The sequence below is a fragment of the Ranitomeya imitator genome, chromosome 5 (genome assembly GCF_032444005.1).
Source record: "Ranitomeya imitator isolate aRanImi1 chromosome 5, aRanImi1.pri, whole genome shotgun sequence".
Lineage (NCBI taxonomy): Eukaryota > Metazoa > Chordata > Amphibia > Anura > Dendrobatidae > Ranitomeya > Ranitomeya imitator.
Genome location: NC_091286.1, coordinates 545,899,681 through 545,921,269, shown reverse-complemented (window position 1 = coordinate 545,921,269; position 21,589 = coordinate 545,899,681). Strand labels below are relative to the sequence as shown.

Here is a 21,589-nt window from a genome sequence, read left to right as displayed (position 1 = left end):
AATAATTCAGGATTTCTTGGTGACCACCGGGCCAGTAGAACCTCTGGAGGATCCATTTTTGGGTTTATTGTACCCTCAAATGACCACCTACACATGCATATGGACCATGTCTAACACCTTGCGTTTGTATGACCTTGGCACCAATAACAGTTCAATTATGGTACCTCACCTCTCTGCTTGGTGACCCGATATAATAACTCTCCATTTACAGAAAAATAAGTATATAGGGTGTCAAGTCCCCGCTCTTCAGCAACACCATTAAGTACAATTACAACAATAGCGATAGAATGGCACCAGGTGTTTCCTCCACAGATAAGATGTAACGTGGAGTTTGCCCAAATCTCAAATAACTGGCGTTGAAATACGGACCAGGTGGACTCAAATTAGAACCGCTGCGGCATGCGTTAATCCATAGCTTTAGGGTGGTGCTCAACATCCATAGCAATGTAAATCCAAAAAAATAAAGAGAAATGAGGTGGCACTCACCCGATATTGCTATACGAGAATGTCCTTTATTCAGAGCATACACTCACAGACATGTAGCGGAGAGGCGGCTTGGTGAAGAGAGGAGTGCAAGGGGAGGCAAGAGGACGACGGCCGTTTCGCGCCTGCGCGCGTTTCAACGGGTCCAGGTGCGTGAATTAAGAACGTCACATCCTATATAGGAGACTAAACATCTTGACGTAAACAGGTGATGCCATTAAAAACACATTAAGGTACAAGCACCAACTTATGTTGATAAGCAAAACAAAAGAAGATTTTTTATATACATATTATACGTATTACCATTACAATAATTATGATTCTTAAAGGAAAATAGACATATCGAGTTTGTCATTCAATCCTATTGCGCCTTGCACATTTGTTTCAATGATCCACCTCGCTTCACGTTGTAACAGTATCTTTCCACGATCTCCCCCATTTGGAGGATTTTTTACAACTTCCAGACCTGCAAAGCGCAAGACTTTTGGGTCTGCACCGTGCATATCACGCATATGTTTTATGAAGCGAGGGCAGCCCTTCCCAGAAGTGACCGAGTTATAGTGTTCTCTAAATCTATGGAACAATGGGCGGATGGTCTTGCCAATATAGAAAAATTGGCATGGGCACATAATTAAATAAACCACAAATTGTGATCTACATGTTATCAATTGACGGACTGTATGACAGATGGAACCAATACGAATTGGATTATCCAAAAGTCTAAACTGGCAGAAACTGCAACTTCCACATTTGTGGTTACCCACAGGTTGCAGTTCCCTCAGCCAATTAGAGTTATCGTTAGCTGTCAGACGATTTTTTACGAGGAGGTCCCCCAAATTTTTAGTACGTTTGTAAGCAAAAATGGGATGATCCTTTGTCAGAGATGATAAATCCCTATCTGACTGCAAAATATGCCAGTTTTTTTGTATAGCCGCATAAATTGCTTTATTCATCGGGCTATGCATAAATGTGAATACAAACTTATCATTACCACTACTACTAGGGGGGTGTTTAATTTTTTTGCGATTTTTGAGCAAATCCTCCTGCGCTAATTTTCTAACTCTGCTTTCAGCTGTTGACAGTATTTTAGGGGGATAATTTCTCTTCAGAAAATAGGCATTGAAGATGCATGGCTCCTTGCTAATCTGAATGAACCAACTACTATAATGCCGGATTTGAAAATAATTGCTGAAGCCACCCCTAATATCGAACCCTTTAAAGGAGGCACAAAATCAACGTTTATGCCCCCCATCTCTCCAGGAAATGTTGTAGACTTATTCCAGGATTTGGTTATAAAAGATGTGGAGGCCATTCTATATCGTCATCCCCAAAAAAATTCACCAAGCCGCCTCTCCGCTACATGTCTGTGAGTGTATGCTCTGAATAAAGGACATTCTCGTATAGCAATATCGGGTGAGTGCCACCTCATTTCTCTTTATTTTTTTAAGTACAATTACGTTATCAAATTCCCCTTTTAGAGTTAAATTTCTGAGCTGGGTGGTTCCAAAGTTTCCTCTGGACTTCTCCAGCTCAGGTATGTGGGGCTCTGAGGATGTTACCTCAACAACCGACAAGCACACAAAAAGCAAAACAGTCTGTTGCAGCCTGCGACAAGGTTTCGTTAGGAGTGACCTGGCTGTCATCCGAGCAACTAGGCGACCCCTCTTTTCCCCTCAAGTCCCAGAATAAAGAAATGCCCTTCCCTATTATAAAAGGGTGTTAGATCCTTGACTTTGCCAACCTCATAGGACTTGGTGCTACAGTTTGTGTCTATGACCACTCGGACCATAGAGTTCTCTTTAGCATCCCCATGGATACTGCGAACACCACCATCTTCCCAGGAATCAGCCGATGAGCAACTGTGGCCCTCACTAAAGTTAACATTGAGCACCATCGTCCTATTCTGCAGTCCATTGGCTTGGTGGGCAAAGGGTAGCTATGTGACTTAGGATGTGACACCTCCAACAAATCACGTTATTGGATGGGGCCTTTAGCAACAACTCAGAATCCTCCTGGGCTCTTGGACAGCCTCCAGATGTGGCTCTAGTTCCCCTTTGAGAGCCCCAGTACAGAGATGCTAAGACACTTTACTTCCCCCAGGAACTATCCTGGTACCTGCCCACCAGGTCATTGGCATTCGGGGGATCTCCCTGGGCTTCCAAGAATTGCATCCATCTCAGATGGGAGTGTCTGAACCTGAGTGACAACCCTCTCCACCATCTGTGCTGGGGAGGAAGATTCAGGTTGCAACCACTTTTGGACCAGGTGTAGGAGGTCAAAGATTTGGGACTGGGGAGGTTTGTCACCGCAATAGGCCCAATGGTGCACCCATTGTGCCCTAACAGTGACTCGTAAGCGCCACAAGATCTCAGTTTTCAACTTGGTGTACTCTGAGTCCTGCAAGGCCAGGTTATAATAGGCCTTCTGCTTTTCCCCTCTTAGATATGGCACTCGAACCTCCGCCCACTGCCTCTGAGGCAATTTCTTCTGTTCTGTCCCCTTTCAAAAACCATCAGGATAACCTTGGCGTCATCACCTGGAGTCATCTCTTGCAAGGCCCACCTTACCGTCTTCCTCACATGTGAGTCATCACCTTGACTTGGGGGCAGGGCGGTTTCCCAACCATGAATTGCCTCAGCTAGCAATTCTATCTGCTGCCTGTACTGCTGCTGCATCTGTTGTTTCTGCTGCTACCATAGCTGTTGCTGCTGGAGGTTAGGCTGCACCAGTTGCTTTATCAATTCCTCCATGTTGTTAGCTCTCACTCGTGCAGTTGCTTTTACCCAGGACTTGCAGCATCTCTGTGGCAATCACACTGCCCCTCGGGATTCATGTCTGTGCTTCTAGCACTAATTGTAGGGTTTCTGCTCACTCAGCTGCGGTTGAGGTAGGCACAGGAAGCGGTTTCAGTAAAATGTCCAGGTTGGTTTATTAAAACTTCATAAACCACTCAGCATAACCAAAAAAAAGACAGTCTACTGGTACAGATTGACCACAGAAAGTTAATAGTTCACACAGTAGTGTGGGATCGCCTGCTCAGGTTAGTGTCCAACTCTTGAGTCCATTAGCAAACACAAGCAATACTGGAGGCCTACACACCTACATACACAAACACTGAATGACACAACTGGTCTCCTTTTTACCTGCCATAACATGCCCATGGGGTGAGGATATGTGAGCATTAATTCCTACCCATGTCTTTGAATTCTCGTAAACCCATCTCTGATACGCCCTATTAATTCTCTCAGCACTATGCGTGCTGGAGCCTGGTGTCCCGGGTTTGCATCACTGAAGCTACCAACCTCAATGATACATATCTCCAGATTCTAGGCTTCGAACATTGTTCTACTTAATAACCAAGTTATATCATCAGATATTTTGTCAACATTTTATTTGGCACCTTCCTGAAGTTTTAACTACCTTTGCACAAGCAGATTAAATATTATTTTTTATTGTCCAATAAACCAGATTATATGATATTCTGGCACGTATCAAGTTTCATAGATGTCACCTTAAAAATAACTGTTTTATTTATATATGTGACCAATTCTGTGTATTAAAGAATTAATAAATTGAGCAACATAATACACTAGTGGGTGATATAAATCAATGATGTTTTTTTAATCTATGTTCCATGGTATATGGGGCTGTTTCACATTTGGGTAAATTATTACCTCAAATCAAATAGGGAGCAACCTATTAATCAAGCTTAGCTAGGAGAGGCGATCTAGGAGGCATTGTCATACCTGAGCTGAAACTTTTGCTAAGAAGTGTTCCCTCCCCTTCCCATAATGCGACAGTGTTTCTAAGTTAAAATTATCCTTTTTATCAGGGGTCATTTCTCCATCTCTTGCAGGCAGTGGTCAGGGCAGCATTATAGGGAATCTGTCACTGATTGGCAGCCTTCTGTGCACAATATGCATAGGCAGAAAGCTGCCAATCAGTGGTGTGTACGGGAGTTACTGTATACAGAGTTCAGCATTCAGAGAACTGGGGGATCTGCATCAGAGAAAACAGTGGTTTTATCAAAATTGCAGCAACCAGTGAAGTGAGTAATACATCGCTGGAATCAAGGACTCTGTCCCTACATTACGCTGCTCTTGTGGTAGCAGTGGTGTGGTGACAGTTTCCCTTTAACCTTTCAATCTGAAAGGTCCAGTCCCTTTGTCGTTTTGACTGTTAGTTTCTGTCTACCCAAAAAAGTCATCAAGTTTACCATTACATGTCACAGGAATGGGAATGTATTAAAGGTCAGTATCAGGAAAGTGAACTACACAACAAACATGTACTGGAAATATGATAGACAGACTGCAGGTTGCCCGTACATTAACCTTATGACTCGATCACATATGTCTCATGAAATTATTATCACATTCATAACTTTGGAAAGTGAACACAAATTTTGCACCACTCGGGCAGGATGCACTCGATCCAGAAGTAGCGCTTTGGACGCTGTGCATGTGTGCTGTGTCCAAAGCACTGCCGTCTATTGAATGCATGTGACACCGCATGTCCTCACTGAACCGTGTGGATTCAAAAGCACTGCCGTCTATTGAATGCATGTGACTCCGCATGTGCTCACTGAACCGTGCGGATTCATTGCGTCCAATACATTGTATGGGTGAGTTTTCTCCTGTGGAGACTCACGTCTCCACTAGAGAAATTGACACGCTGCAGTCTGGAAAGAAAAGCCGCATGTCAGTCTCCACAGATGATCCACAGGCATCTGTGGACGCATGGTGGGCATGGAATCTCTTGAAATACCATCCACTATGCTATAACAACTGGCCGCTGCGGGTTGGACACTGCATAAGTATGAAGCGTCAAACCCACAGCAACTCTGGATCGTGGGCATGTACCCTCACAGTTAATAGGGATGCTCGAGTACAGTTGGTACATGTAACACATGTTGTATTGTGTTGTACTTCCCGAGAATGTACTACTTTGTGTCTAAGGAAATAATGCCATTCGGTATAAAGCAGCTGGTGCTCCCGCAGCTATCTCCTGTGGCCTCATACATGCTGATTAGATTGATATCACTATATTTGCTCTTACAAAGGTCAGCGCAGTACTGGAGACCGACCAGAAAAGTTTTGCTTATTTGTTTCTTGGCATGAAATGAGTGACAGTGAACACTGAGTCATCTATTCAGTATGTGCCTTCTCTATACATCATGCGTCCCCGTTACTGTAATGTGGTGTTAGCAATTAAGTTTTGCTGTCTTTATTTGCAGATATTCTGAAGAAAGGTGGGAATGCGGCTGATGCTGCGGTGGCCGTCGCGGCTGCCCTTAATGTCACTGAACCCACCAGCACAGGGATCGGTGGGGATTGCTTCTGTTTGTTTTATAAAGCAGAAACTAAGAAAGTCTATGGCCTGAATGGGAGGTATGGATGCATCAGTATCTCTATGTGCGACCAATTTAAACTTGTATTTGATTTTGAATTGGAGATTTCGGACATATCACATACTTTCATAAAGGATTCAGGAAATAAATGTATTTACTTGTAACCATCTGCAAATCACATGTCTTGTATTAAGAAGAAAACGCTTTATCAAACTTCCTCTAGTTGCTTTTCACTCATCATAAAATACCACTTGCCACAGCTTTGCTGTTACAATAACTGAACGCATAACTGCTTGTAAAATTTTTATTTTTTTTCTTTCAATGCATTGTTTCCTTTCAACAATCTTTTTTTCTTAGAAATGTTTCTTGACAATAAAACAATCAGGAGATGCCCCTACTACTCATAGACCCAGCTGTAATACGTGGGGAACCATGGCAGCAGATGTGCCATTTTCCTGTAGCACTATCATTGCAGAAATAAAGTACTATATAAATTAGCTGCATTCCAGGTCCACTTATAGCTGCTCTTTATCAGGATGATGAATAGTCTAAACCTCGAATGCCCAATATTTGTTTAGTCTTCAAAAGACATGTAAATGGATATGGATTTTTTAAAAAAAAAAAAAAGACCACCCCTTTAAAGCACGAACTGTTGTATCCCAACATCAGAACTCTTCTGTTACATCCCTCCTTTAGGAAGGTTCACAAAAAGGGGGATTAAGGGACAAAACCAATGGGGTCATTGACTTTAATGAAGCAGATTGATCATTTTGTGCTCTATCTAGCCTCTGCTTTGGCAATGTGCACCTTCTTGAGGAGGGCACAAAAGCTTTTGTGCTCACCTCAAGAAGACGCATACTGATGAAATGGAGGACAGATGGACCATAAAGTTGCACTTGAATCTCATCTTTCGGGGCTTCAGATGGAAGCCCCAACAGAGCCACTGATGTGGGTAAAAAGCATAATGTCAGCATAGCCTTCAGACTACATAGACAGCTGACCACAACCGGCTGAAATGCTGCCTTGGGTGGCTAATGCTGCGTGACTGGTTACACGCCTGGACATTAGCATTGCGTTTTCAGCGGTATATGCTGGTCCTGCCCTGGAGTAAGAAATATCTGGAACAACCCTGTCATTTGAAATATCTTTAAATATTGGGTGACATGATGCTGCCTTGTAGAGCTAGGACTACTACTAAAAAAACGAAGTATCTGCTTGAACTCTATACCTCCGAATTATTCAGCTTGGTGCTTTGCTCTCCTAGCATATGCCACACAGGCCATCGATTCTTATCGCCTTTTCTTGCTGTTACATGTCTGTTGCATTATGAGAACATTGATTACAAATTGGCTAAAACTAAACTCTTCTACTATTTAGTTCAATGGGAATCAAACTGACGCCAAAGATTTTGTCTCCGTTTCGTCAGCACGTCCTATTTTATATTGAGGACTTGCATTTATCACACCTCAATGGTTATGTCCACTTGAGGCAGAAAGAATCTGTTGTGGATATCGATGCAATTTCATTGCAAACTTGCATACAATCCGCTAATTATAAATATTCTTGTACATTTGCCACAAATTTCACCCTATGCGTTAAGAATTGTCATGGCGTGAATTTAAAATTGATCAATTTACCTACTTTATGTAACTAGCGACCATCCTCCCTGACATCTGGACAGATAATCTGCCGGATTTTCACCTGGGGTGATTGTGGCCTATGAAAACCATGAAACACGGTATCCTCCATTTTTTTTATCCCATTTTAGATCACAGTCCCACTGCAGAATAAACAGCGCTTCTTTAATTGTTGCCAGTCCCCAGCTGTCATTCGTGCTGTCACATTTCATACAAAGTTGGTATTTCCGTAATGAAATTGAGGACAGGTACATTAATAGTGACATAATGTTATTTTGCTTCGACACTTGCTTCAAATGTACTTTAAAATGTATGTATAATAAAATACAAAATCAGAGGATCAATACACTCTTGGCCTGACTCCGTTTCACCATTTAGGCTTCTTCAGGAGCATTCAAAAAGAAGCCAAGATTTTTAAGAAAATTAAGAAGTTCTTGGCTGTGCATATACACGGGGCTTCAGAGTTGATGCAGCCACATTAAATGGATGAAGGGTATCATGCGTTTAGAAAATAGGATTTCTTCCCAGGGCTTCTCAGAATGTGGATGAAGAAAAGGAATTGTAATCTGTCTTGCCCAGAAATAAAAGCATTACTCTTAAACTGGGAGAATCTGGGATGATTGCAAGAGCAGAAATATTCCCACATCTATTAGTTCACGCAGCAGAGCCAAGCAAGTAGAAGCCACTGCTCAGCTGCCTTTCCTGTATGACCATAAAGGCACAGATGATTGGCCTCGGGGAGACCAAAACATCCAACACCGCGGAGACACCATCACGTGTTTCTCAATGCAGTGATTCCAGAACACTGCCCCCATCCCTTATGGGAAATATGCAGATGCATAGGTGGCTTTCCTTCATAGGATGCTGCCCTTCCCGTGGTTGTTCCTTCCCGGGGAAAGGCCTGGCTATTCACTGCTTGCGTCGAGAAACACGTGATGGTGTCTCCGCAGCTTCTTTACATGCATCTGCATATTTCCCATAAGGGATGGGGGCAGTGTTCTGGAATCACTGCGTTGAGAAACACGTGATGGTGTCTCCGCGGTGTTGGATGTTTTGGTCTCCCCGAGGCCAATCATCTGTGCCTTTATAGCCTTTTTACTAGGCACTGCTCCTAATAGCCAGATTCCTACTCCACACTGATGAGGGGCAAAAACCCCGAAACAGCTGTCTGTGGATGGATACCATGCTTGGCATAGGTGGCTTTCCTTCATAGGATGCTGCCCTTCCCGTGGTTGTTCCTTCCCGGGGAAAGGCCTGGCTATTCACTGCTTGCGTCGAGAAACACGTGATGGTGTCTCCGCAGCTTCTTTACATGCATCTGCATATTTCCCATAAGGGATGGGGGCAGTGTTCTGGAATCACTGCGTTGAGAAACACGTGATGGTGTCTCCGCGGTGTTGGATGTTTTGGTCTCCCCGAGGCCAATCATCTGTGCCTTTATAGCCTTTTTACTAGGCACTGCTCCTAATAGCCAGATTCCTACTCCACACTGATGAGGGGCAAAAACCCCGAAACAGCTGTCTGTGGATGGATACTATGCTTGGCATAGGTGCCTTTCCTTCATAGGATGCTGCCCTTCCCGTGGTTGTTCCTTCCCGGGGAAAGGCCTGGCTATTCACTGCTTGCGTCGAGAAACACGTGATGGTGTCTCCGCAGCTTCTTTACATGCATTTCCTGTATGACCAACGCACAATGCTGGCATAGGGGCAATAGAGTGTGTACAGTCATGGACAAAAATTTTGAGAATGAGACAAATATTAATTTTTCCAAAGTCTACTGCTTCATTTTTTCTAATGGCAATTTGCATATACTCCTGAATGTCAGAGTGATCAGCTTAACAGCAATTACTGTACTTGCAAAGTCAATATTTGCCCAGAAAATGAACTTTAACCCCAAAACACATTTCAACATCATTGCAGTCCTGCCTTAAAAGGAGCAGCTAACATCGTTTTAGTGATTGATCCATTAACACAGGTGTGGGTGTTGATGAGGACAGGGCTGGCGATCAATCAGTCATGATTAAGTAAGAATGACATCACTGGACACTTTAAAAGAAGGCTGGTGCTTGGTATCATTGTTTCTCTTCAGTTAACCATGGTTATCTCTAAAGAAACACGTGCAGCCATCATTGCACTGCACAAAAATGGCCTAACAGGGAAGAGTATCGCAGCTACAAAGATTGCACCTCAGTCAACAATCTATCGCATCATCAAGAACTTCAAGGAGAGAGCTTCCATTGTTGTCAAAAAGGCTCCAGGGCGCCCAAGAAAGACCAGCAAGCGCCAGGACCGTATCTTAAAACTGTTTCAGCTGCGGGATCGGACTACCAGCAGTGCCGAGCTTGCTCAGGAATGGCAGCAGGCTGGTGTGAGTGCTTCTGCACGCACTGTGAGGCGGAGACTCTTTGAGCAAGGCCTGGTTTCAAGGAGGGCAGCAAAGAAGCCACTTCTCTCCAGAAAAAACATCAGGGACCGACTGATATTCTGCAAAAGGTACAGGGAGTGGACTGCTGAGGACTGGGCAAAGTAATTTTCTCTCATGAATCCCCTTTTCAATAGTTTGGGACATCTGGAAAACAGCTTATTCGGAGAAGAAGAGGTGAGCGCTACCACCAGTCTTGTCTCATGCCAACTGTAAAGCATCCTGAAACCATTCATGTGTGGGATTGCTTCTCAGCCAAGGGAATCGGCTCACTCACAGTCTTGCCTAAAAACACAGCCATGAATAAAGAATGGTACCAGAATGTCCTCCAAGAGGAACTTCTCCCAACCGTCCAGGAGCAGTTTTGTGCCCAACAATGCATTTTCCAGCATGATGGAGCACCTTGCCATAAAGCAAAGGTGATAACTAAATGGCTCATGGAACAAAACATAGAGATTTTGGGTCCATGGCCTGGAAACTCCCCAGATCTTAATCCCATTGAGAACTTGTGGTCAATCATCAAGAGACGGGTGGACAAACAAAAACCAACAAATTCTGGCAAAATGCAAGCATTGATTATGCAAGAATGGACTGCTATCAGTCAGGATTTGGTCCAGAAGTTGATTGAGAGCATGCCAGGGAGAATTGCAGAGGTCTTGAAGAAGAAGGGTCAACACTGCAAATATTGACTTGCTGCATTAACTCATTCTAACTGTCAATATAACCTATTGGTACTCATAATATGATTGCAATTATATTTCTGTATGTGATATAAACATCAGACAAACACTAATAAAAACTACAGGGCAGCAGATCATGTGAAAATATAATTTTGGTGTCATTCTCAAAACTTTTGGCCATGACTGTATGTGTGAGGCACAGGGGCAATAGTGTGTGTATATGCTCTGTCCCCTGTGCAGAGACTCTCCCAAAAATTATATTTATATACGTTTATAAAAAAGTGTATTGCTTTGCAAAAGTAGTAAAATCTATATTCTATATAACTTCGTTATCTCCTTTGCTGTAACAACCCATACAAGTTCACTTTTCGTTTAGGTTGCATTCTGCAATAAATACTCTCCTCTCCCCCTGCTTTAAAAAGGAAAAATAAAACTTTTGTGGCATTTCTTTTATTTTTTCATGCTGCCCAGAGTAATTCAATTTGTTCACTCCGAAATGGTGGCATTAAAGACTCATCGAAGGGGGAAAAGAAAGCTCTTGTCTCTTGGTATACAGTGATGAAAAAGCAAAAAACTATTTTTAAAAAGATAAATCACGCCCCCCCAAAAATGCCTATTTGACATGTAACCTAAAGGATATGCTTTGAATATTAGAATGTATTTGTCATATCTACCAAATCAGACATGTATATATTCCCTCTGCAGCGGCCGGTGTCCGACAGCACTGAGTTTGGAGTTGTTGAAACAACAAGGGTTTGATGAGGAAAAGCCGCTGCCTCCCACCCACGCTCACTGTGTTACAGTGCCGGGGGCCGCCGCTGCCTGGGTCGACACTGTTACTCTGTTTGGGAGTAAGCAGGTAATCTACAATTGTATCTCATGTAATATGAAATACATAAATGCAGATGTGAGGAGCTCCGCCACTGCAGATGGTGGTGGTATGTCTCTGTATTCAGCAGGTGTTCTCTGAATCCAATGCCGGGGTTAGGGATGATGAATGTGTATTTCCTGGATTCAGCCGAGTGGTCACGTCAGTTGCCATCAGATGGGGGCCCTGTTGCAATGTGGCGCATATGTGACGTCATGAAAGCCTGGCTAATAAAATGAAAATTCGCTGATGCTGTTAGGTAAGAGGTGGTCTGATGGCAACAGTGACATGGCTGCTGGATCGGGTTATGCAGATCGATTTGCTCCAACTCCATCCAGAGGTCTTGCACTATTCATATCGTCTACAGGAAACTCCCATGGAATTAAACATGGTCATTATCCCTCCTGGTATTAGCCCACTGTGACTGTGTTAGGCCCCTTTCACACATCAGTTTTTTTTGCCGTCAGTCACAACCCGTTGGCTCGACGGATCCGTCGCATATTGTGAAAAACTGATACGACCGATTCTTTTTTTCGACAGATCCGACAAGCAGATCTGGCTAATTGGATCGGAGCATGCTCAGTTAAAAAAAAACGGATTCCGTCGCCAGATTCCGTCATTTGACAGATCCGGAGCCATAGGCTTCCATTCTAGCAAATCACGGACAGCGACGGATCCGTCGCTGTCCGTTTTTTCGATGTAGACAAAAAACGTAACTATGTCCGTCGTCTCCAGCCGCCGGACAAACAATTTTCGTAGGATCTGGTGAATGACCGATGAAACGTGAGGCCATCCGTCGCAATCCATCCCCAATACAGAGAGAAAAAAATGGATCCGGCGGCATCAGTCACAGGATCCGTTTTTTCAAAATTCTACGGATTGTGACTGATGGCAAAAAACTGATGTGTGAAAGGGGCCTTAGACAATTATCAGTTTGTCACTAAAATTCCATTCTACAATCTATAGTTTTCGTCTAAAGGTACAGTTTTGCCTTAAACTCATCAGTGATCATTGATAATCCTTTTGAGACATCAATCAATGCATTCATTGCACCGTACAAGTAAACTTTTGTGTAAAAAGTTAGAAAAAAAGCAGAATCATATTATAGCACCCTCTCCACCCTCCAGAATAGAGAAGTCGCTTTCTGGTAGTTGGCAGAGACACTGAAGGAACAAGATATTTCGTGTTTTTTTGCCACGGTGATGTGGGCACCCTGGCTGGCATTGTATATAGTCTGCCGCCACTATGAAAGCACCCTGCCACTGTCAGTAGGAGCACTCTGTCTGGCAGTGGCGCTGATAGTCTGGGCGCGCTAGTGATGCCATTGGGGAGCTTCGGCTGGCTATGTTAATAATAACACCTTGGGACTACCAATGAGGGACTGGCTGGTACTGTCAATGGGGACAGGGTGCTTTGTCTTTCGTTGCTGATGGCAATGTCTCTGGTGTTATGGTACTGTGTTCATTATCTAAATTGGGGCTGGTGGAAAAAAAATGAATTTATCTTCTACCTTCCCTTATGTCATGAACTAATAGCTGAGCCTTGGAGAAATTCTGCAGCCGGCTGTTGAATTAGCGGAGTCTGGATGTCCTGTATCTGAAGTGACAGCTTTTCAGTGGAAAGAAAAAGCCCATAAGCTCCAGTCTCCCAATAACAAGTTTGGGGCAGACCTGCTAATCCATGGACAATCCCCACAGCACGGGCAGCTGTTCAGAAACCCATCGCTGGCAAACACGTTTAAGGTACAGGCGGTATTAAATAATGTTTTTTAACCCTTTTTCCACTTGTGTTTCTTGTGAAACGTATTCCTGCATTAGTGCTATACGGTGTGTAATGTCTTATTACTAAAGATTTCCTTATAAAACGCAGAGAATGATTGACCACAACATAATATTGAAAACCCCTTCTGTGCTCAATGGTAAAAATCGAAACCTTTCCTTTCCAAAATAAGGAGCCTTGTAGCCTCAGCGCCTTTATATAGTTGTAACCTGACTATTTATATGCTTTGGAAAATAAATCCGGCTCTGATCATATCGGTGTCATGGCTTCAGTTTAGAACGAACGCTGTGTACAGAGGATCCCAGCAGTGTCTTACTGGTGCTATTGCCTAATGATTAGTTTATAATATTAGATGGTTTCCAAATCCATCAGCTAACACATAAATGCAAACATAGCGGTTACTTATTGAATATGATGTACCGTACCATATAATGAAGTTTTGTATTTTTGAGATGTAGCTTTGCCTTGTTCCGCAATAGCATTTAAAGAGAACATGTCATCAGGTTTTCTGGATCTAACCTGCTGCCATCAACTTCTGTGCCACTTAATAAGGATCATAACAATCCGTTTTTTACAAGCCAGCACCCTGGCGTACCTGCAGAAATATACCGTACTTAATATATCATTCTCCCTAATCAGCACTGAGCTGTCTGATTGGCTGGTACAGACAAACCTCCATGCTTGCTGTGAGCCTGATAATCGGGCCCCTGGTAAGCCGCGCTGAGTACCATGCAGAGACCTACAGGAAAGTGATGTATAATGTTCATTTCTCCAGATCTGCATACCTGAGGAGGAAGAAAATCCTGCTTAAGCAACACAGGAGGTGGGCACAGGAGCTTACATCGGTAACTAATGACATCGGTAACTAATGACTGCTTCCCTTCTAAAGTGTTGTCAAGTAAGGTTAACATTGTTGATATCACCTATAAGGGCATATGAACAACCTAGAGGCAGGTCCCCAGCTTGGGACTCCTCACTATAAATCATAACGGAGAGCAGTTTTATAGGAGCAACTTCTGTTTTTGCCATCCTTGCATTGCGAGGACAGTTATTCTTGGCTTCTATAAATGGCTTCTATATAATAACGTGATGCTGTATTTCCAATGCATCATTTCTGCAAGAGAAACACCTGTCTGGGTCTCCAAGTCAGAATTTGTGTTTGCCGAGGAATACCAAGAGCAGGACCCAGCAATCAGCTAATAACCCCGATGGCAGAATTTGTCACTTTTTCAACTATTTACCAATTATTTGATTCCTTTATTGTGTAACTAAAATAAAAGCCCATTTTTTTTCAAGGACCTATTTCTGTCCAAAATTGAGAGCAATTGACTATATATGGTAGTTGAAGGTACAAGGTGGTTGGTCCTTTTGCCATTGACTCCTGCCCACCTGTACACGATAGCATGGCACAATTGCATGGAGCAGAAGATTGAGCCCCAACTTTCCGATGCCACAGGACCAAGCCTCATCAGGCAGTTATGTATTACACTTGTTGCAGGCCTGTGTTGTACTACCTTCCCTGTGGTCATTTCAGCATTGCAGCAATTTTATGGGGTCCTAACAAGATTCTCTTGGGTGCCCACTCCCTGGGCCACTCCTGGCGGTTTTGCTGTCATAGCCGATCTGTGACCGTCTCCTGGTCAATCTGCTTCACCAACGAGCCGCCATCCAATTTCCATGACTGGCATCCACCTGCTCACTGGCCAATTAAAACTCCCACCCATCATAGTCCCTACACCTTCCACTTCCTACTGTCTGGGCATTACCAAGTATTTTTCCACAATGGGTTATGCAAGTTCCTGACGTTGCTCCACGGCTTCTCACTCAGCTTGCACCAGCTGTACCACCCTGCGCACCAGTTGATTGCCTCAAGAACACCGGCTGTGGTCAATTCAGGCATTATCAGTCACCATCCTGTTGAAGACTCACCACATTTTCCCTCAGCGGATCATTAGACCGGGTAGGCTGTTGTCTCTGATAATGTTGATGTCTATAGAAGACCGCACACAGCCTAGCCTGTCCTTTTGTCCTACTATGCTTGAATTTCCTGTAAGTTCAAGTTTCTGTCAATGCAAGCCATAGTGTACTGCCCTGCTTGTAACCTCCCATCTTCTCTGCTGGACCCCATGGCTCCTTGAGGAGGATGCGACCCCTGCTGCATGGGCTCTGACTTTAGCTCATACTGTAGCTGAGTTGCCAGACCTTGGTTATTGTTGTGGAACAATTGCCCAAGGCCTCTATTGCCCCTGGTAGTCTACCGCTGCCCACAGTGAGTCAAACCCTCCAGCTACAATGCACCATACCCAACCGATCAGAGGCGATCAGGCAACCATAGATCAGTTCATCATTCTGGGTTACGTCACGGTCTTGTACCCCTACTCTTAAATACTGCTGCCCACAGAAGTCAAAGCCTCGTTCCAACGCAGATTTGGACATCTATCAAGAAGGGAGGTTATTGATAGTCTTGTACTGGCAGTGAACGTATTCCTAGAGGTCACTGAGGCAGATCCCTCTCCTTCCACTGAGTCAGAGTCCTTTAGGAAGGGTAGACATACAGCTAAATGTATGTTTAACCACTAGGAGTTTTGTGAGGGTACTGGATGGGAGCATCAAGACAGGCATTTTCAGTGACATAAATGGATGGAGATATCGTACCTTTTCCCAGCAATGCTGGTGGCGACGTGGTCCTCTCCTCTGGTGGTGGATACTCTGGTGCCTTGTTTGTTGTGAACTACTATGGAGAACCAAGAAACCTTCGGATAGATGTTTTGAGTCCATGGCGAGGTCAGCGTTTGAAACTGCAGGATCTGCCCTGTGTCCTGCCTTTACTTCCACATGTTTTTTTTAGGGTAAGGTGTTCTCTTAGGGTAGGGTTGACAAGTATCTTTGTTCAGCGTCCTTGAATGTGTCTAGCTGCTCGACCATCAATATTGTGTCTATTTAGCATATTCTGTGGGTCAGCGGGTGGAAGGTGGCTCTTGCTGCTAAGAAATTCCTTACAGCCCTTCCTTTTCAGAGTTCTGATCTGTTTGGGACCATGTTTGACAAAACTATTGTGGATGCCACCAACTGCAGATGTATATTACTCCCTCAGTCCAGGTCTATCAGCCGGCTTCTGAGATGTTGGACTCATTGGTTAGGTCCATGTTGTCAGTTTCCATCAGGTAGTGACCCTAACAATCAGAGCAAAGTGGTGTAATGTGCATTCGCGGGGAAAGAACAAAGAGTGCCGACGCATGCTTTGCTCTGTCCTCAGCAGGACTCTGCGCATGAGCGCGATGCCAAGGACACTGTGTGGATGACATAGAACATGTCATCCACACGAAGCAGGAAGAGAGGAGACGCCGAATCAATAACAGCGGAGTCCATCATATGCATTGGAAACATATAGACAGTATTCTAGAATGCTGTCACACAGGGCTTACAGGTGCTGCCCCTAATTTATATGGGAAAAACCTGGTGACAGGTTCACTTTAAGGTTTATTGTTGATGTCAGACTCCAGGTTGCAGTGGACTTAATTCATGGTTCCGGTGTCCCCAATAAAGGCTGCAAGAAAGAGATTTTATGGTGAGTACCAAAAATCTTCATTTGAGTAGAATAAAAAAACTACAGCATTAACTCGTATTTACTATGGATCTTCTTTTTTTCTTTGATTGTATTGTATTTTTAGCATATTTAATACTTTTGCACACTCTCATGTTTTTTTTGCAACCATTCTCTCATGCTTTCCATTTAAATTATTTAAATGGTTGTCTCAAGGAATCTTGAAAGAATTTTTAAGTTTTCCTTTGTGTCTTGGAATACACCTTCATTTTCTGCCCTTTTTTGTCTCATTGTATGAACATTACTAAGCAATATGTAGGGTAAGTATCTTGGCTTTTAACAATGTAGCTGACTTGCTAACAGAAAGAAATTAACACAGGTGACTGGATGTTGACTCATGTAATGACTCTGGTAATGGGATCATTTCTTATGTCATTGATTGTACAACGGGGCTAATCTTAGCTTGACCTCGTGATCAGCTAATAAGCACTTCCTTGTGTTTCCTTTTTGGGCTTTCCACATTTGTTGTTTGCTGAACTCTATACCAAGAATTACATACACATACAAATACGGTAATTGTAGTTGTTCACTAGCTAAAAAATAAATATAAAAACAAGTGCAGCGATGAAACCGCCCAAAATCTACTTCACTTTTTTTCTACTCCGATTCTATTGTAGTGTACAACAAAAATAGGGTTAATTAATGGGGCCAGCCTGTTTTTCAAATTTGATGGCCAGATTGGTGGGGTTCAACATTGACATTTGATCCACGGAATGTTGAGGCTGGTAACAGGTAGGTGCAAAGAAATAAAGTACAGGAGGTAGAGGCAGAAGCAAAATAGAAAACAATTTAGGAAAAATAAACAGTGAATGAATTAAAATGTCAGAAACTGGACTGTACTAGTGTCTTTAAATGACTATTCGTGATGCGGTAGGATCTCCAAAAAGCTGATCCATACTATTATGGATAATTAGACACCTGTGTACCTTCCTCGTTTTGAAAGAGGAAGAAGCTTTTGAAAAAGCCATCAGTAGGGTTGTTTATCGACATTCTATATACAACAGTGAGCGGCTTCCAAGGGGAAGCTGCTTGAAGACTGGGACGACCACACAGGAACGCAACTTTGTGCGGTCGACGGGCACGTCAAAACGCTGCATCCGCATACAGCGCATGTCCCTGCGTACCCAATGTTAAAGATAGGTATGCAGGACGCATGCGGGAGTAGGCGGAGCTTAAGGGAGGACGTACGCAGCCATCCACAAACCGTCCACACGCAAGCGTGAACTTTGCCTTAGACATTTACCACACTGCTAATTTTGATAGGAAAAAAGGACTAAGAGAATAAAACAAATCAGTTCCGTGAAATGATGTACAATGTAATTCTATTGCAGAATCAGAAATGTCATGACTTTATGGTATATCACAGCTCCATTATGCAATGCATTGGAATGATTGAATTATTTGAAAGTTTCTTTGTCCCAAGCTCCATAGAATTACATTCCTTATACAGTGAGGGAAATAGTTATTTGATCCCTTGCTGATTTTGTAAGTTTGCCTACTTACAAAGACGTGAACAGTCTATAATTTTGAGAGATAACATTGAGAGATAGAATATCAAAAATTAAATCCAGAAAATCACATTTTATAAATTATATACATTTATCTGCATTTTGCAGTGAGAAATAAGTATTTTATCCCCTACCAACCATTATTAACCCCTTTCTGACATGGGACGTACTATCCCGTCCAGGTGGGGTGGGCCCCCATGACCACGGACGGGATAGTACGTCCAGCGCGATCGGCGGCGCTCACGGGGGGAGCGCCGCCGATCGCGGCCGGGTGTCAGCTGTTTATCGCAGCTGACATCCGGCACTATGTGCCAGGAGCGGTCACGGACCGCCCCCGGCACATTAACCCCTGGCACACCGCGATCAAAGATGATCGCGATGTGCCGGCGGTATAGGGAAGCTTCCCGCAGGGAGGGGGCTCCCTGCGGGCTTCCCTGACCCCCCGCAGCAACACGATGTGATCGCGTTGCTGCGAGGGTCTCACCTCCCTCCCTGCTTCCTCCAGCCCCGGATCCAAGATGGCCGCGGATCCGGGTCCTGCAGGGAGGGAGGTGGCTTCACAGAGCCTGCTCAGAGCAGGCACTGTGAAGGCTGCAGCGCTGCATGTCAGATCAGTGATCTGACAGAGTGCTGTGCACACTGTCAGATCACTGATCTGTGATGTCCCCCCCTGGGACAATGTAAAAAAGTAAAAAAAAATTTTTCAAAATGTGTAAAAAAAAATAAAAAAAAATATTCCTAAATAATGAAAAAATATATATATATATTATTCCCCTAAATACATTTCTTTATCTAAATAAAAAAAAAAACAATAAAAGTACACATATTTAGTATCGCCGCGTCCGTAACGGCCCGACCTATAAAACTGGCCCACTAGTTAACCCCTTCAGTAAACACCGTAAGAAAAAAAAAAAAAAACGAGGCAAAAAACAACGCTTTATTATCATACCGCCGAACAAAAAGTGGAATAACACGCGATCAAAAAGACAGATATAAATAACCATGGTACCGCTGAAACCGTCATCTTGTCCCGCAAAAAACGAGCCGCCATACAGCATCATCAGCAAAAAAAAAAAAAAGTTATAGTCCTGAGAATAAAGCGATGCAAAAATAATTATTTTTTCTATAAAATAGTTTTTATCGTATAAAAGCGCCAAAACATAAAAAAATGATATAAATGAGGTGTCGCTGTAATCGTACTGACCCGAAGAATAAAACTGCTTTATCAATTTTACCAAACGCGGAACGGTATAAACGCCTCCCCCAAAAGAAATTCATGAATAGCTGGTTTTTGGTCATTCTGCCTCGCAAAAATCGGAATAAAAAGCGATCAAAAAATGTAACGTGCCCGAAAATGTTACCAATAAAAACGTCAACTCGTCCCGCAAAAAACAAGACCTCACATGACTCTGTGAACCAAAATATGGAAAAATTATAGCTCTCAAAATGTGGTAACGCAAAAAATATTTTTTGCAATAAAAAGCGTCTTTCAGTGTGTGACGGCTGCCAATCATAAAAATCCGCTAAAAAACCCGCTATAAAAGTAAATCAAACCCCCCTTCATCACCCCCTTAGTTAGGGAAAAATTAAAAAAATGTATTTATTTCCATTTTTCCATTAGGGTTAGGGCTAGGGCTAGGGTTAGGGCTAGGGTTAGGGTTAGGGCTAGGGTTAGGGCTAGGGTTAGGGTTAGGGTTAGGGTTAGGGCTAGGGTTAGGGTTAGGGCTAGGGCTAGGGCTATGGTTAGGGCTAGGGTTAAGGCTACAGTTAGGGTTGGGGCTAAAGTTAGGGTTAGGGCTATGGTTAGGGCTAGGGTTAGGGCTACAGTTTGGGTTGGGGCTAAAGTTAGGGTTGGGGCTAGGGTTAAGGCTACAGTTAGGGTTGGGGCTAAAGTTACGGTTAGGGTTTAGATTACATTTACAGTTGGGAATAGGGTTGGGATTAGGGTTAGGTGTGTGTCAGGGTTAGAGGTGTGGTTAGGGTTACTGTTGGGATTAGGGTTAGGGGTGTGTTTGGATTAGGGTTTCAGTTATAATTGGGGAGTTTCCACTGTTTAGGCACATCAGGGGCTCTCCAAACGCGACATGGCGTCCGATCTCAATTCCAGCCAATTCTGCGTTGAAAAAGTAAAACAGTGCTCCTTCCCTTCCGAGCTCTCCCGTGTGCCCAAACAGGGGTTTACCCCAACATATGGGGTATCAGCGTACTCAGGACAAATAGGACAACAACTTTTGGGGTCCAATTTCTCCTGTTACCCTTGGGAAAATACAAAACTGGGGGCTAAAAAATAATTTTTGTGGGAAAAAAAAGATTTTTTATTTTCACGGCTCTGCGTTATAAACTGTAGTGAAACACTTGGGGGTTCAAAGTTCTCACAACACATCTAGATAAGTTCCATGGGGGTCTAGTTTCCAATATGGGGCCACTTGTGGGGGATTTCTACTGTTTAGATACATTAGGGGTTCTGCAAATGCAATGTGACGCCTGCAGACCATTCCATCTAAGTCTGCATTCCAAATGGCACTCCTTCCCTTCCGAGCCCTCCCATGCGCCCAAACGGTGGTTCCCCCCAACATATGGGATATCAGCGTACTCAGGACAAATTGGACAACAACTTTTGGGGTCAAATTTCTCCTCTTACCCTCGGGCAAATACAAAACTGGGGGCTAAAAAATAATTTTTGGGGGAAAGATTTTTTTTTTTCAATTTTCACGGCTCTGCGTTACAAACTGTAGTGAAACACTTGGGGGTTCAAAGCTCTCACAACACATCTAGATGAGTTCCTTAGGGGGTCTAGTTTCCAAAATGGTGTCACTTGTGGGGGGTTTCTACTGTTTCGGTACATTAGGGGCTCTGCAAATGCAATGTGACACCTGCAGACCATTCCATCTAAGCCTGCATTCCAAATGGAGCTCCTTCCCTTCCGAGCCCTCCCATGCGCCCAAACAGTGGTTCCCCCCCACATATGGGGTATCAGCGCACTCAGAACAAATTGGACAACAAATTTTGGGGTCCAATTTCTCCTGTTACCCTCGGGAAAATACAAAACTGGGGGCTAAAAAATAATTTTTGTGGGAAAAATTTTTTGTTTTATTTTTACGGCTCTGCATTATAAACTTCTGTGAAGCACTTGGTGGGTCAAAGTGCTCACCACACATCTAGATAAGTTCCTTAGGGGGTCTACTTTCCAAAATGGTGTCACTTGTGGGGGGTTTCAATGTTTAGGCACATCAGTGGCTCTCCAAACGCAACATGGCGTCCC

General features: G+C 43.5%; 1 protein-coding gene across 2 annotated transcripts in view; it reads left to right on the top strand.

The window, feature by feature from the left end:
* LOC138638382 (glutathione hydrolase-like YwrD proenzyme) overlaps nt 1-21,589 on the top strand; it is a 104,318-nt gene that overhangs the window by 15,069 nt on the left and 67,660 nt on the right. For both annotated transcript variants that reach the window (XM_069727623.1, XM_069727621.1), the window contains exons 3-5: nt 5,717-5,870; nt 11,274-11,427; nt 12,972-13,178. In XM_069727623.1, coding sequence (XP_069583724.1) covers nt 5,717-5,870; nt 11,274-11,427; nt 12,972-13,178 — 515 coding nt within the window. The remainder of the gene's footprint in view (nt 1-5,716; nt 5,871-11,273; nt 11,428-12,971; nt 13,179-21,589) is intronic.